General features: G+C 38.4%; 1 protein-coding gene across 2 annotated transcripts in view; it reads right to left on the bottom strand.

Annotated features, from left to right (window-relative positions):
* cnksr1 (connector enhancer of kinase suppressor of Ras 1) overlaps positions 1-17692 on the bottom strand; it is a 70353-nt gene that overhangs the window by 8505 nt on the left and 44156 nt on the right. For both annotated transcript variants that reach the window (XM_061968238.2, XM_061968237.2), the window contains 9 exons: positions 10582-10715; positions 6726-6901; positions 6611-6644; positions 6357-6532; positions 3580-3653; positions 3419-3490; positions 1243-1313; positions 1030-1091; positions 858-948 (listed from right to left, as the gene is read on the bottom strand). In XM_061968238.2, coding sequence (XP_061824222.2) covers positions 858-948; positions 1030-1091; positions 1243-1313; positions 3419-3490; positions 3580-3653; positions 6357-6532; positions 6611-6644; positions 6726-6901; positions 10582-10715 — 890 coding nt within the window. The remainder of the gene's footprint in view (positions 1-857; positions 949-1029; positions 1092-1242; positions 1314-3418; positions 3491-3579; positions 3654-6356; positions 6533-6610; positions 6645-6725; positions 6902-10581; positions 10716-17692) is intronic.

Genomic DNA, 17692 nt, shown 5'->3' with positions numbered 1-17692 from the left:
GCAGGTTCAAGAAAGGTCAGAAACGCAAACGCCACAAGACAATATCAGAAATGACAACAAAAAAACATTCAGCTACAGCGTACTTACAAAAGCCTCAATGAAATAAAGCCACAAAACAATGTTTAGCCACATAAGCATCGGCCTCTGGAACACAACAACTGGCAGCCAAGAAGCAAGGCATTTCATCAGAAACACATAAATACAAGAGATGGATGAAAGCGGTTATGGAAATTAGGAAGCGAGGGATCTACATTATCAACACGGATGACACCTGGGACGCTGTCCGTCGTCAGGGATACCAGGGTGGAGAACAAATACTATATGGGTCAGGGAACTTTATTCAGCAGGTTAATCTACTGTTAAAATGTTGGTTACTGTACTTTTATTGAAATCTGCTTGAATGTTGAAAATGTGAGCAGAAAATGTTTCCTCTTGTTAATTCAACCTAAAGTGTTCGTTGCACTTTATTCAAATAAGACGTGAATGCATTGGCCATTAATTGTTGTTTACTTGTAATTCCTTTAAAATAAATAACAAGTATAAAGAAAACGTCACCTGCAGTGTCCAATATCCAGTATTTATGTCACAGTTATACTGCTTGATTGTTTTTGCTAAAATGTTACTGAATCAACTTCAACTTACTGGATCGTTTCAGATGGTATTGTTCTAAAACAATTAGATTGTCCCTGAATAGTATCGACAACCACAATCATCAAATCGAATCGTAGTCAAAACAAATCGTTACACCCCTACAAATTATGCTGTTTATCGTGGCGTGGAATCTGGGCAGAGGCAAAAATGTGTAAACATTGTAGCACTGACCTAAAGTAAATAAAATATCATGTTGAGTTTCATACCTGACCCTTTGCTGCCCCCTGTTGCAAGACTTGACAATGGCACCTTGTTGGTTTTGCGTTTGGGGCGAGGCAGAGTGCTAGACTGCACTTTCTGTCACACATATCAACAAACCTTTAGACTTTTTTGTCCCACCCAAAAAAATCCTGTATTTACATTTAAATTTATACCGACCTTATTTCTTCTTCGGGATGATGGGGAGCTCTCCGTCTCCGATTCAGTCTCACTGTAGCACTCTGCACAAAACACAAACATAATCCATGACATTTAACACACATATATTTATCTTATACGGATTAAGGGCAATGTGTGTTTCCATAATGGCTAATGGCAACATGTTAACAGAAATAAACTTGGATTTTTAACAAAATCAACATTTGAGAGTACCTTCTTCACTGTCTGGACCTGGGTTAAGCTTCTTGTGCTTATGTATGGCTGTGATGAGAGAGTTAATCCACCTTAAGAGAACAACATGTTGATTTAAAGTGTTAATAAAGTGTACAATTCAAACCATCATGGAAGGTGTCGTATGTGAAATAAACAGCAGGGGGAAGTGTAGACCAACAGCTGTTAAGGTCTGACTTCAGTCCTTAAAACGAATAGACATTTGAGAGTCAGTGACTTTATTGCAGTGACATGCAGTCAGGCAAGGTGCAGAGCCTGCATCATAAGATAAATATTAATAGTTGTCCATTGAACTGTCATAAATGTATCATCCCTATGATTCAAATTGTAAACGTTTTAAGTAAAAATTGTTAAATTTCTACATTGCACATGTTGGTGTTTTTGTTGTATTATTTATATATGCATGGTGCAATTACTCCTTTCTATATTTATATTGCGTTTTACTTTTGTTGCTGTATGTAACAATGGCGCAGCACTGTCCTCCTTTGTGTTTTTTAATGTCTCCCTTGTTTACGTTTTGGTTTAAACCCCTTCAAGACTACGCAACAAGGGGTGGCACTTTTGTGACTTTTGCGCTACAATTAATACTTTTTTGGTGGACTTTTTTTTAAATCTGAACTGCAACCAAATAATTTCCCCATTGTGAGATAAATAAAAAGTTATATTGTCCTATCATTTCTAAATATTTGGTAGAAACCCTTCATAAACTGGGTTGGATAGCGCATGTCCGCCTCAGTTTGTTAGCATGTCGCCAATGTAAATTTGGCAGAAACATTAATTGTACAGCAGCCTTACGTCATTATTCTTGCCAATGCAGCGATAAAATACAGATAACCGTGAAGGAGTGAGGGCGTACGTGAGCTGGCAGTTGTTTGTTGCCGCTGTCTTGCTAAAGAGCAAAAAAAAAAAAGGGAGGAGTCTTATGATAAAGTAACAGAGCTTTTCCTAGAGAATAATAACGTTGTGGTTTTAAGACACTGCTGAGTCCAAATGTTTTAACACAGTTAGCTCGGGGTCTTTTTGTGTGGACTTTGCATGTTCTCCCCGTGACCGGGTGGGTTTCCTCCGGGTACCAAGGCTTCCTCCCACCTCCAAAGACATGCACCTGGGGATAAGTTGATTGGCAACACTAAATTGGCCCTAGTGTGTGAATGTGAGTGTGAATGTTGTCTGTCTATCTGTGTTGGCCCTGCTATGGAGTGGTGACTTGTCCAGGGTGTACCCCGCCTGAGAGGGACAAGCAGTAAAAAATGGATGGATGGATGGTTTTATTCATTCCACAATGTGCCTGTCTAAGTCTATTCTCTCTACGCAGAAATCAGATCCGTCACCCCCCAATGATGTCATCAGTGGACGACTGTGTAGTTGTTAAAGTTATGAAGTTCCGATTAATGCGGAATTATGTGAGAACTATGTTTTTACCTAAGTGAATTCTATTCTTCTTTTAACCCACTGGGGACATTCGATTTTAATTATCTTTAAAGCCAAACAGGACATAGAAGTCCACTAGTGACGTTATTAATAGTGTAAAAGCATTTTGGATTCTTTTTTTTTGCTCAAAAATCTCAGTCCTAAACATAAATATCAAATATGTAATGTTTATTTTTTTTAATTTTTGAAGGCGTTGTAATCAGATAATGTTACAGGTTTAAATTAGTGATGTTATGCAAATTTATATTAAGTGAAAATTGTGACGTTTGAGGAATAAAGGGTCAAAATAAAAATGCTTGATATTTTTGTTAAGGGCTGAAGTACAGTAGATTAAAAGATTTGCGCAAAATAAAAATAAAAACGTTTTTGTGCCATTTAAAGAAATGTTTAGCTTTGTGTTTATTGTGGAATAACTCCCACTGTATCGTACACCTGTGAAATAATTCTACATTGTAATGTTTTAATTGAACATGAAAAAACAACCACTTTGGAACAATAATGTATTGTATAATGGACTAACTACAAAATGTATGGCCAGAATAGCTTAAAAATTTGCTGGAAGGACAGAAACGTCAGCCTTTGTCTCCAGAGAGGTCGCTAAAGAATTTGGATTAACATTGATTTGAGCAGCAGAATTTTAAGTTTAGAGAAAGAAGTCAGTACCTCACCAGCCATGCACGTCACAGCTCTGACACAATAAATACATTCAATTATTGCTTCTGCTTACTTGCTCATCTCGCTGACGTTGTCCGCGGCGAAGAAGAAGTTGTGAAATCGTTGGTGGCACATTTTAAACACACTTGATGGAGTAATAAAAAGAAACAAAAAACGAATTTGCAGGTTACAGTAAATATATTAAAATGAATGAAAAAACACGGTGGTGCTTACTATTTTCTCTTGTGCTCGCCAGCGCTCTCTATGTTGTAACTGGCTATGTTGACCAAACCCTCGGCTTTCTCGTCCTGAAGGAAAACATGCAAAGAAATGTCAAAGTTAATGTTTTATACACGACATTTCAAAGGTTTAAAGCATCTGCAGAGCTACCATAGATGTACCCACCTAATGCCAATCACTCATGACACTTGCACTACTGTAATGTTAATGATTTTTCTGACCTGACGCAAATTAGCGACCCCAGTGTTTTTTTACAGTTGCAGACCAAGCACCAAGCGATGAAAGGACACTGCCTTTAATTGAATAGAGGTGTTGAATTGAGCATTTACGTTACTATTCCAGAAATTAAGTGAGCAAGAAAGAAAGCCGGCTATCAAGGCATAGTTAGCGAGATAAAGCTACACAATGAATTATTTGGTAGGATAGCTACTGGTTAGTTATTTACCTAATTACCTCTTAATTGTAGTGCTTGTTTTCATAGGAGTGCTACATTAAAGTTGTTTTTCAAGTTACCAGCAGAATTACTTAGTTCAGTGGTCCGCAGATGTTTTGACCCAACAAAGTGACTTTATTCAAGGTTCCTTGAACACAGCACAGTTATGAGCTAAAAGATACAAAAGTGAAACTTCAACATAACTTTGTCTAATGCTTGAAAGGTAAAATATATGATAAATCTATCACCTCATCCCGGTTCCCAAATGTTGGCGCTGTGAATAAATACATAAATGTGAGCTTTGATGATGTTATGATGTCTGCGTTGAGTGAACAGTAAAGTCTTCCATGCTTGCAATGGGTGTGAGCAGTGTTGCCAACTTGGTGATTTTCTAATTCCTCTTGGTGACCTTTTATTTGTAAACAGCTACTCGCGATAAATGTAGTGATTTTTTGCGGTTTTATAGGAGACTTATTTGTGTCTTGGAGACTTTGAGCTGAAAGCACGCAACAGTGACAGGTGCTGCCGGTCAGCTGGTGCTGCTGCTACGCCAGAAAAGTGGAGACCCTCACAGGGCGGGAATTAGAGCGGTTCACACATGCGCAAATTATTTGCTGACTGAACTTTTAAAGTGTGTTCCATTTGTACTGGGAAGTCGGAATTTCTGAGGTCCTAGCCCGAAGTTTGGTCTGGAATTTTAAACGTAAATGTTTCTTTACTATCACATCACTGAATTTGATTTGCCTACTGTACACAGCCTCAGTCACTCTTTGTGACAAAAGTTGAACATCTAGCTAGCTAGCTCATCATATCAGTCAAGGCAGAGAGGAGACCCACATGCCTCCACAATGCAAATGAAATGCGCATGTGCATAGTGGTCACTTTTTCCGCCTTGGTTTACAGAGTGAGATGTAAATGTAAATAGTTCTTCACTGTCATGTCAAGCTAATATAAATCACTGCAACGTCCCAATTCCATCGTTCATGTTAATGAGCCAGTCATTAGATTTGTTTCGTTAGTGAATATCACAACCCTCCAATCTCAACATTTAACAATGCAGAGCAAAATTGATTTAAAAAAAACAACTTAGAATCAAAAGAATAAGGTTAATTTGCGATTATAATCATACTTAACATTTTTTAAAACTCACTTTTGTATCTGACCTCCACCGTCCAATGGAATATTTTATGCAAATGAGGTGATGACGCCATCTAGCGGCTTTTAGGAAAGCCAATAGCTACTTTCCTTACCGAGGAGTCGGCAACACTGTGGGTAAGTAGTGTTACAGTTTCCTAATTTATTAAAAAAAAACTTATTGTTGAACTTAGACAGAAAAATGTATTTAATCTTTACTTTTGCGGCATCTGATTTTATAACTGAGGGATTTAAATTAAAGACAAAACAATCTTAAACTCTTTACAAAAGCCCAAGCCATGATAATGTGGTTGTGGACCTAAACAACCACATTGAGTGTTTACGCAACAGGCCAGGTCACCATACTTGTTTTAAAGCATGTTTCCAAAAATATCAGTAGTGTGTTTGTGTGTGTTTGTGTGTTTGTGTGTGTGTGTGTGTGTGTGTGTGTGTGTGTGTGTGTGTGTGTGTGTGTGTGTGTGTGTGTGTGTGTGTGTGTGTGTGTGTGTGTGTGTGTGTGTGTGTGTGTGACAGAAAGAAAAGTTCGGATATGTAACATTTTGAAGCCACTTGAAGGTTTGCAAGTAGAAATCGCTAAACGACTACCGTATTTTTCGGACTATAAGTAGCAGTTTTTTTCATAGTTTGGCCGGGGGTGCGACTTATACTCAGGAGCGACTTATGTGTGAAATTATTAACACATTACCGTAAAATATCAAATAATATTATTTAGCTCATTCACGTAAGAGACTAGACGTATAAGATTTCATCGGATTTAGCGATTAGGAGTGACAGATTGTTTGGTAAACGTATAGCATGTTCTATATGTTACAGTTATTTGAATGACTCTTACCATAATATGTTACGTTAACATACCAGGAACGTTCTCAGTTGGTTATTTATGCCTCATATAATGTACACTTATTCAGCCTGTTGTTCACTATTCTTTATTTATTTTAAATTGCCTTTCAAATGTCTATTCTTGGTGTTGGGTTTTATCAAATACATTTCCCCAAAAAATACGACTTATACTCCAGTGCAACTTACATATGTTTATTATGCATTTTCGGCCGGTGCGACTTATACTCCGGAGCGACTTATACTCCGAAAAATACGGTAAATATACGATTTTTCAAACTGTTTCCTGTAGGAAAAAAGACAGTCTTCTTTACTTTACTTTGAATTTGACATTATTTATACCGACCTGTTGGCTGTTGTACCAGTAAATGCACGGCCCCTTCAGGACGAACCAGAAGCGTTGCCACTTCTGGGCGATGAAGACACTACTCTCCTTTCTCTTCTTCCACAGCCAGCCATCGCAGTCAGGGAGTACCAGCTCACGACAAGAAACCCGACGTCGACTGAGGGCTGTGGACATCCCTAGAACGAGACAGAACCATCAACTAAATGGTCGAAGGCAAAAGAAAAATAACTCTTGTATTCTGTAAGGACGCTCACCTTTCTTAGCACTCTTCTTTGTGTCTTTATTTCCCTGAGAAGAAACCGTACATTTGTCAGTATGCAGCCGAACATCTAGCAAGCTAACGTTCTTTGTTAATATTGTTCTTCTCACCGTGTGTCCCACCATTTCAGGACAGGAACAGACACTAGCTCTTTCTTGGCGTAACTCCTGGGGTGAAGAATTTCCCAAAAATCCGTAGGGTGAAATGCTTCCAGGCGATGGCGTGCGGTCTCTACTTCTGTTTAGCCCCGGAGAAATACTCGGACCAACCAAACTATCAAACACGCCTGAAATAAAGAATAACAAGGTACAGTTGTAGTTCAAATTAAGAGTTCCTTGACTTAATAGTATTTTGAGATAAAAGTTGTTTCTCAGCTAATTGTCACGCTTAAAGTTGCAAGGTAACATTTTAGTTACAAGCATCCCCGCCAATTGTTGGCATAGCAAATGCCACAGTGGACCCCGTAAATCTGGTCTTACTCGTTGGCATTAGCTTATACCTTATCGCTAGACATTGACATAACATTGTTTTCCAAAGCATTGGAAGAAAGAAAGTGAGTGTGAAGGGCAGTGCTGAGAAGAAGAAGTGGATGACATTCATTAAATAAAAGGAAAAAATCATCACAAACACAACCAAGTGCATCACAAATTTGACGAAGCAATTCAAACCTATCACTGCTAGTCTGCACCAATGTTCCCTCTAATTTTTCATGTGTGTGAGCAAACGCAAAAACTCCCTGAGCATTCAGTGGAGCCCATGTGAGCAACATCAGACGTGCACACTGTGGCTACACCAACAGCACACCTGTCCCGAACCTGACTAAATAACAAGTTAAATCTCCATCCATCCATCCATTTTCTACCGCTTGTCCCTTTCGGGGTCGCGGGGGGTGCTGGAGCCTATCTCAGCTGCATTCGGGCGGAAGGCGGGGTACACCCTGGACAAGTCCCCACCTCATCGCAGGGCCAACACAGATAGACAGACAACATTCTCTTATCATTATAATCAAATGACAGCAGTCATTTCCATTAGGTTATTTTCTAATATAAGTGTTTAGGCCCACTTACAATGACAATAACAAAAAATATTGTTTTTCATGAACTGTGTACTTGTATTGTTTGTCTGGGTGGAGGTCCTGCTTTGGAAATAATTTGTACTCCTTTCAGACATTGCATTTAGTTCCCATTAAAACATTCACATGTTGCACAATGAGATTTAAGCAGGGGATCATGTGTACATTCCTGCAACTTCCTGTTTGTGAAAAATATATTTTTATTAGTATTTATTTATTTATTATACTAATAGCATTTCATGATTAATAATTATAAATTAAGATTCCTAATAAATGACACTAGAATAAGCACACATTTGATTGGTAAATCATAGTGTAACCACCTGGAATTACACTTTATGTGTGGTGTTGGACATGTCCGACTTTTTGAGTGGCTGTAAACACATCACTGGCTAAGTGCCATATGTGCATGTGTCGGCGCAAGTGAGAAAGAGCGAGTGGCTGCTGTTGATATAACAAAGTTGGTTTTGGTCTGGTTTGTACTGCAGAAAATGACCACTTTTGCAATATATAATTTTTTTTTACCAATGTTTTGGTGATGTGTTTATGGCCGACAATAAAGAGTTTTGCTCAGTAAAGTGATCAATGGAATTCATGTCCTCAAAGCGTCTCGACAGACGTTACAATATTTGAACAATGATGACGAAAACTGTTTTCTCTGTCGTGTCCGTGTCGTGTCGGAAATTGTTATGCGCTTATTTTTTTATTTGATTTTTTGAGTGGCAAAGATTTGCCGTTCCCAGGACGCTTGAGCAGTGCACAATTGCACAGGCGCGCACCTTAGAGGGAACATTGGTCTGCACCATGCTAAAACAGAGTCTAACGCCAGCCAAGGATGTTAAGATAGTATCTAAAAGGCAGACATTTATCAATGAAAATATGTAGAAGCTGCTGATGGTATGTTTGATGGAGAAGCAGCTCAAAGGAGATACTGTAGAAGTCTGCTCTTCAAGTTAAATGCTGTACATTATCATTACATTAATTCATACAACTACAACAGTTGTTAGCAGTACATTCTATTGTATGGATTTTGTACAATATTCATTGTCTAAAAGTTTGTTTTTCCTTTTTAGATGGCAAGTTACATGTTAAAATGGTGCTGTTTTGGGGGGGCTAAACACCATTTAAACGTGTACTATGTTCTCAAGACATTCAATCAACCTGGACTGGACTGTTCAGTTTTTCTTCGAAGGTGTTTCAAAGTCCAAGACTAGATCTGACCAATCTAAGTCTACTCAGTGGCCTAGTGGTTAGAGTGTCCGCCCTGAGATCGGTAGGTTGTGAGTTCAAACCCCGGCCGAGTCATACCAAAGACTATAAAAATGGGACCCATTACCTCCCTGCTTGGCACTCAGCATCAAGGGTTGGAATTGGGGGTTAAATCACCAAAATGATTCCCGGGCGCGGCCACCGCTGCTGCCCACTGCTCCCCTCACCTCCCAGGGGGTGATCAAGGGTGATGGGTCAAATGCAGAGAATAATCTCGCCACACCTAGTGTGTGTGTGACAATCATTGGTACTTTAACTTTAACTTTAAGAGCATGAACTGATGAAGCCTACTTGGATGAGAGGTGAAACTGAACAGTCCAGTTATGATTGATTGAGTGCCCTAAGAGTACAATGACCGGAATGAATAAGAACATCCTAAAACATAATGTACTAATCCCAGATTGTTGATACTTTTTTTGTGGTCGACTCGGAATCCATCTGATGGCATCCTTCGGATTAAAGTAGGGATGGAAATCGAAAGCTGGTTCTTGTTCAGAACCGGTTGCCAGTGTATCAATTCCTTGGAATCGCTTGCCATTTCGTCAAGCGGTTCTCTTAACGGTTGTTCCGGGTGGAGATGACGTCATTGCGCAACATCGTTACTTTTAATAATTCCAAGGTTGTTATTTCATCAAGAGGAGGACGTACGAGCAATATGCTGAAACAGTTGAACATATGAACCGCGCCGATCTCATCCCAGGCAGCAGCAGTCATCTGACATAAATACAACTAATACCGCCTATCATGTTAGCGCTATTACCTGTTAAATTGAAATGAATGCCTTCTCATTCAGATGAGCATGAGGAGACATATTCTGACCGGTTTGTAGGCGGGCAGTAATGTCTCCAGTTCACGTCTGTCGTGAGCTTTCACCGCGGCAGGGAAGAGTACCACTCGGCCAGGAACGACGAATGTCACTGAGCAGTGACTAAGTTTACGGTCAAAAGTTTGCAACAATTTGCTCCTTTTTTCGGTAGGTGAGTATATAGTCAGAGAAAAGTTACATGTTTCCCTCCAACCACATTTTCACTCAGTCATTATATTATACAGGTGGAACTCATAAAATTGTAATATTGTGTAAAAGTTAATTTATGTCAGCAATTCAAATTCCATTGTGAAACTAATGAGTTATATAAACTCATTACATGCAAAGTGAGATATGTCAAGCCTTTATTTTAATACAACTTTGATGATCATGGCTCACAGTTTTTGAAAACCACACATTTTTCAATTCAAGGTTTTCATAAGTTGTAAGCCATAATCATCAAAATTATAAAAAGAAGGCTTGAAATACTGTATTTTGTGTTGCATGTTATGAGCCTGTGAAATTTCCACATAGGTTTTATTTTGTTAAATTCTACAGATTTTTTTATTTATCTACTTTCAAAATAGTTTTTCTATGCTATGTGCCTTTTAAGACCGCACTGGTGGCTTTGTAAGGTCAGGTTAGCTCTGAACTAAACAAAATTGATGCTAATCCACCTTTTTGAATCGTTAAGCAGAATCGAAAGTGGAATTGGAACTGGAAAAACCTTATCAAATTCCCATCCCTAGATTAAAGCATAAGAAAGGCAAATTTATGGACTTCTGATGTATGTCAAAGGGTTCCTGTTGTCTTACAGTACCTGAGGCTGATAGTAAAGATGGATCGTCTTGCTGGTCTGGAGTGAGCCTCCCTTCAAGCTCCTTGTCGGCAGACAGCTCAGACTCCTCCTGTCCCATAGGCTCGTCAGTCGCTTCTGGACCTAGAACGGCTCTCCTGGAATATGAAGAAACTGACCTTCAAAGCTTCGTTTACCAGTAAAGTTGGCCTATTTTTGTGCAATGTATTCCCACCTACTCCATCCATTTATCTAAGACCATCTGTTCTCCATCACCTCTCGCTGTCTCCTTAAACCCCCTCAATCACTCCCTTTCCTCCTTCTTCCTCCATTTATCTGTCTACTCATTTCTTCCCATCTTCCAGCTCGTCGTAGGCCGTGGCTGTACGAAGTGGAATGTACTTACTTCATTGCAAAAACCAACTCCGATCTGTCAGGTTGCGAGGTCAATATTTTGGTGGAAGTTTCCATGCTGACGAGTACATTTTTAAAGGTTCCATTAGCCAGCCAGTTAACATGCATCATTTTAACAAGTACCATGCATCTAGAAAGTAGTGAGCAGAGTTACTTTATTTACTAGTATTCATTTCAAGTGTATAGTAGGGAGGAAACAATGTAACTTGCAGTTGCTACCTAGATCATGTTACAGTCAGTAAGTAGTTAAAACTATTTTGATTTTGTTTTACATATGTAGTACTGTAGTCTATTGGCTACAGAGTAGAGATAGTCCTTTATGTGGGAAACACACCATGTTATTTTTTTTTCTTTTAATGTTACTGTTGTTTTTTCAGATTGTATCATAATGGAGATGCTATTTTGTTTGAATTGTGTAGATGGGGAGTATTTTTGGTTTATTGTCTTCAAAAATAAATTATGAAATGAAATAACATTGATTTGTTGACTATGCATCGCTGCCGTTCCTTGACAATGGCAACTTAGCTCAAGTTAATTAGGTTAAACTATGTACCATTGTCCCTTGCTGTCTAGGTAACAAGTATTAGTTAGTTGTTACTTAGTTAGCTCTCTAACCCAAGTAATTGTTGGAGTATGGCTATTAAGACTACTGTAGTGCATAACATTTAGTAGCTAGTAATTGTGGGTGATGCAGTATTTCAGACCATAAACCGGTCATGTTTGACTGTTATTTGAATAGCAATGTGACATCGCCTATTCCTGGGCGCCTTGGCCGTTTTATCAAGCCTGAAACTGCTGCTAGCTTCTCCCCTCTGTTCACTCCTGCAGTGCAGATCAAATGAGTACTGTCACCTCTTCTGACACAGAGCAGCTAATGGGCACATTTGTTTCTATTTGTACCAATGTGCTGGATAAATTGGCTCCACTGAAAGCTATGCGCCGGAGATCCAAACATTGGGTGTGGCTCAATGACGTCACACACGCAGCGTGGCGTGAGTGTCGTAAAGAGGAACGCAGCTGGATGAACGACAAACTACAGGTGACATACCAACTCCTAAGAGACAGTTGGAGAAAGTATCAAGATGTTGGGAAGGCTGAAAAAACTAAGTGTTTCTCTGACTTAGTTTCAAATAACATTTATAAGCCCCGGGTTCTCTTTTAAACAATTGGTTTAGTTTTAAATCCCAGTCCATCCATCATGCTGGAAATGTCATGCGAGACTTGTGACAATTTCTTGCTTTTTTTTTTTTTAACAACAAGGTTGCTATTGTCAGTGCTAACATACATGTATCATCCCCGTCTCTTTTTCTTGCTATGTCGACAAATTGTGTGAACGTTTTTAATGAGTTTGAACCTATGTCACTATCAGCTCTCACTGACTTGGTTAATATACTGAAAGCTAGCTCATCTCCCACTGACCCTGTCCCGCCTCTCTTTTTCAATGAGGTATGGGCAACAATTGGCCCTATTGTGAAGGATATAGTCAACAGCAGCCTGACTTCTGGAGTTGTGCCTTTCTACTGTAAAAAGGCAGATGTTGAACTTTTGTTAAGAAAGGCCAGTCTTGACCCTTCTGTCTTGTCCAACTACCGGCCTATTTATAAGCTCCCATTTGTATCCAATATTTTAGAAGAGAGTGTTTTAATGCAGATACAGCTTTTTTTAAATGACGGTGGCATTTTAGATACTTTTCAGTCAGGTTAGAGAGCCTTCCACAGCACTGAGTCGGTACTCTTAAAAGGTTTTTAATGACTGATTCTGGTAGTTCAGCCATTTTATTGCTTTTAGACCGGACTGCTGCTTTTGACACAGTTGACCACACAATTATTTTATCTCGTTTGGAAGACTATGTAGGTGTTCAAGTGAAGTGGTTCAAGTCTTATCTGTCAGGGAGAAATTTCTGTGTAAAATTGGGGGACTCAAAATACCTAAGTGTTTATTGTCTATTGTGAGCGAACTGTGGTGCTGAATTTCCCCCAGGGATCAATAAAGTACTTTCCATTCTATTCTATTCAACTTGATCCATCACTCCCATTGACTGTGGAGTCCCCCAAGGATCATTTCTTGGGCCCATCCTGTTTGCATTTTATGTCATTCTCTTTGGTGCAGTATTCTGAAAGCATGGCATCTTTTATCATTTTTATGCAGATGACTGCCATATATACATATTTGGCAATTTAAAAAAATCATTGTACCCCCCTGACACTCCTACTTGAGTGCTTGAATGACGTCAAGGCCTGGTTGGCCCAGAATTTTTAAAATCTAAACGAGGAAAAAACTGAAGTTGTGCTGCTGGGCAACAGTTGACCTGGACTTTGTTAAGAACTCTGTACGTCCCACAGCCACCAGCCTTGGGAGTCACTATAGACCATAGTTTTAAATTTGACAAACAAATCAACGCCATTGTTAAAGCTTCGGCTTTTATCACAGATTAAATATTTTCTATCCTTTAAACAATTTGAACAGGTCATGCACACTTTTATCTCATCACGTCTGGAGTACTGTAATGCACATTAGACTGGAATAAGATCAAATTCATAGTATTATACCAATTCCTGGCATACTGCAGCAGATGTGTGACATTCCAGACATTTAGATGTAAGTATTAAAGAAATTAAGTTTAAATCATTACCAGATAGAAAAATGTATTGAGAACAAGTATTGTCAAAATATGCAGGTGCATATAAAGCTTTAAAAGATAAAGTAGGAGCTTCAGCAATTATTCCACAAGAAAACATAGTTTTAAATAAAATAATTAGTGACAAGTTATCTTTTTTAAGGGGGAATTAATAGCAATTTACATGACAGTTAAGTGGACAGAAAAAAATCAAGTAAGTAAAGTAGTAGTACATTAATCAGCATAAACATATAGCTTTAGAAACAAGACAGAATTTAATATATGAAATAGTTCCGAAAATCTTTAAAATAAATAAAGCTGGAAGTGTGGTAAAGTCCATAAAAAAATGGCAACTAGGAAAGAGGAAGATAGCATTGCTAGAATGAGGTTATGTCATAAATATCTGGTAACACTTTAGTATGGGGAACATATTCACCATTAATTAGTTGCTTATTAAAGCAACAAAGACTTAATTTAGAGTTATTTGGACACTAGGGGAACATATAAGTGTTAGGGTTAGGGTTACTAATAAGCAATAATTCTGAGGTTATTGAGGGAAGACTCTTAGTTAATGGCTTACTGGTTGTATAATAAGGCCATGCAGAATAAGGCATTAATAAGTACTTAATAATGACTAATAAAGAGCCAATATGTTACTAATTTGCATGTTAATAAGCAACTAATTAATGGTGAATATGTGTTCCCCATACTAAAGTGTTACCAAATACCTAATTGAAATTAATAGGGAAACATAACACAGGGCTGTTTGATTGTTGTAATCAAATAAATGTAGAGCATGTATTAATACTAGAGGTAGGAGTCTTTGGGGGCTTCACGATTTGATTACGAATCAGGAGCTGGGATTCTATCAAAAATCGATTAATATAGAATCTTTAATTCATGTACTGTATATTGATGCCGTTTTAAACATTTTTGTTTCACTAAATAAAGATTCATCACTTGCAACTTTTAAAAACAGTGCCTTTGTAATAAGAACCACTTCAATTATTCCCAGTACATTTATTAAAATAATGGAAATGTGTGCAAAACTGGGATATAGGTTCCCTAAAATAAAGGGGAGGTTGGATCTCTCGGTGAGGTGGCTCGCTGCAGTCAGCCATTTTTAGAACTTTCTGCAGTACTTTATTTACACTAAATAAATAATTGATTATTGACGTTAACTAATCGATTTTTACAATCGCCCATGTCCGTATTGCAATTCATCTCAAAATGTAATATTTCCCCCACCAGTGTATGAAATATAAAAGAGATAGGGAAATAATGAAAAATAAGATTACTGAAAGAAAAGGTTAGTATAGTTAAGATCGCGTCTCAACAACACCTGGGAGTCTAATTTTGCTTGCATTGCATGCAGAACGGCTCCAGGCCTATAGACACAACATCACTACACTTAGGACAATGGCCACACACACACACACACACACACACACACACACACACACACACACACACACACACACACACACACACACACACACACACACACACACACACACACACACACACACACACACACACACACACACACACACACACACACACACACACACACACACACACACACACACACACACACACACACACACACACACACACACCTTGCTTCCCCTTCGGGGTGATGGACGGATGAGTAGCGCTTTTTAGCGGCAGCCGGCCTCCATGGCTCCAACTCCCCCCCTCTGTTGCAAGTTTCTGTGATTATATGTAATATGTTTATGTGTGCTATGGCAAATGAGGTGTTTCCCTTGGACTCAGTCCTGGGTGTCCAGCCTTTGACCGATATTTTTTTTACTCTTCCCCCCTTCCCCAAAATCACCTGTTTCCCACCTTTTTTAAGGAGCAGTGTAAGTGGCTGATCCGTTAGCGGCACAGTCTGCTCTTAGTGGGACTGTGCCGAAAATGTAATTTCAGTTCTTATGTCTTGTACATGTTAAGAATGGACAATAAACGGCACCTTGAACCTTGAACCTTAAACCTTGGAACATGTAGGGTACAAAGCAATACATACATTTTCAAAAAGACAGGGTTTAATAAAATAATTTAGAGTAGGGTAAAATCTCGATTCACACCATTTCAGAAGGTGGCGGTAATGCACATCAAAAATTTGATTGCTAATCACCATTAAAAGAAGAAGGCAGGCCGTGTTGGCGTCTCAAACTATCTTTCACTCACAAAAAGCGCCAACATTTAAAACCCATTCAACATTCTCCTGCTTGCTAAAAGAAGATAACTACCCAATTTTATTCACTGTTGATTCGCTGTTTCTCCTTGTGTTCCCTAGGTTATATGTACTGTTTTACGGCTGCTATAAGTCTATTATTGTGCTGGATTTGTTGCAACGATGTGTCTGATTTATTTGCCTCTTCTCTTGGCCGGTTCACACTTAAAACGCGTGCGTGCGTGTCAGTTACAGACTTGTAAATGTAGATTTAGAGCCCCCCAAAGCAGTGTTTCGTAAAAATTTAAATTTCAGGGTTTGTCCTTAACTTTGACAGTGTACAAATAGAACCGAATGGATCCAACACTGTCAGTGTTACAAACTTTGTAAGGGTCAATTTAGACTGCCTTAAAAGGAACCCACAGAGTTCCTGAAATCTGCCTTGAGAACCACTGTAAAAAAAGTATTCAATCAAACAGTGGCAACAGTGCAGGGAGAGCCGCTGAAGGTGAGGACATCAGTCTTAAGGTATAAATCAACGTTAAAATAGGCCAAATCAATGTTAAAAAAAAAAGCCCAAAAAATTTCGAACGCATCATGACTCTAAAATCTCACTCTTGTCATTTTCTGAAACTTGGCAGCCCTGACTTCGGTATAATATTTAGATCATTACTTTGACAGACTACACAACATAGAACGCTAGACAGAAAGTTAGACATATGCAAGTTAGACTAAAACTAAATGTAATTTCTTAATCCCTTGACAGGAGAGCTAGTTGGTTAGATTTGAATATTTGTAATGCTAACTACACATTTTGCTAACATGCACCTAATAAAATGTATATTGATTTTACTATCATATTTTCTGCATGCTAACTATCATATAGTTTTTAAAGTATATCATTAGGTATTTCTGTAAATGGTTAGTTTTAAAGTCACACCTATAAAGGGGCACACAATAGAGCCCTGACAGGACGGTGTGAAGTATTTGCGAGCGGCAATAATCATCAAGATAAGCCTGCAGAGGAACAGTAACCATGCAAACCAGAGTCAGAAGGGACAAAGATAACTCAACCTCCGTTTGGAAAATTATATATCAGTCCTTGGGAAGAAGGAAAAGACAGACATTTTTCAAGGAGACAGAGGTGGCAGGATGTTTCCATTTCCCTGCTTGTGGCCATGAAGGAATTCTATTTTTTTGCTTCAAACAATCTAAAATAGTGAATCTGAAAATTGAAAGCGATTTGGGAAGATTTATTAGAGATTAAATGAACACACATAAGAGAATAAGTTCTCCTCCATTCACTAGCTAGCTAATTGTTGTTGTAATAATAAAACACTTAAGGGACAGTGGAGCTCATACTCCAACAGGCTCCTTCAGCTTCGTTCCCATACTGTGCGATTCAAGAACTCCTTTATTCCGCACTCCATCCAGCTGTATAATCACTCGCCATACAGCAATAGATGATATTTGTCTATTACCTATGTTAGCTACCTCTCTGTTTATAATGTATATTTTCTGCTGGATCTACTCTTTATTTCATGCCGCCCTTTTTTTGCTGCAGCTGTTACATATACCGTAATATTATACATGGTAATTGGGATTTGTTATATATTGTATATATAATATAATATAATATAATAATACTATATCAGTATATATTATATACTGTATATTTAATATGTAAATATTACATGTATGTTATATTTTATATTGCTACTGTGGTACATTTTTGGTCTACTTTATACCTTTTGTTTTTGCCCTCCTTTTGTGTCCTTGTGTGCACGATCCTTTCCATTCTTACCCTTTCCATCCTTTGTAACTGAGCTATTGTGTGGAACAATTTCCCTTGTGGATCATCAAAGTTTGTCTAAGTCTAAACTTAAGTCGATAAGCGGTAGGTAATTACTTTATTAACAAACTAG

This window comes from Nerophis lumbriciformis, linkage group LG08 (assembly GCF_033978685.3).
Source record: "Nerophis lumbriciformis linkage group LG08, RoL_Nlum_v2.1, whole genome shotgun sequence".
Taxonomy (NCBI): Eukaryota; Metazoa; Chordata; class Actinopteri; order Syngnathiformes; family Syngnathidae; genus Nerophis; species Nerophis lumbriciformis.
The sequence above is the reverse complement of the archived record's forward strand: the minus strand, read 5'-3'. Positions and strand labels throughout refer to the sequence as shown.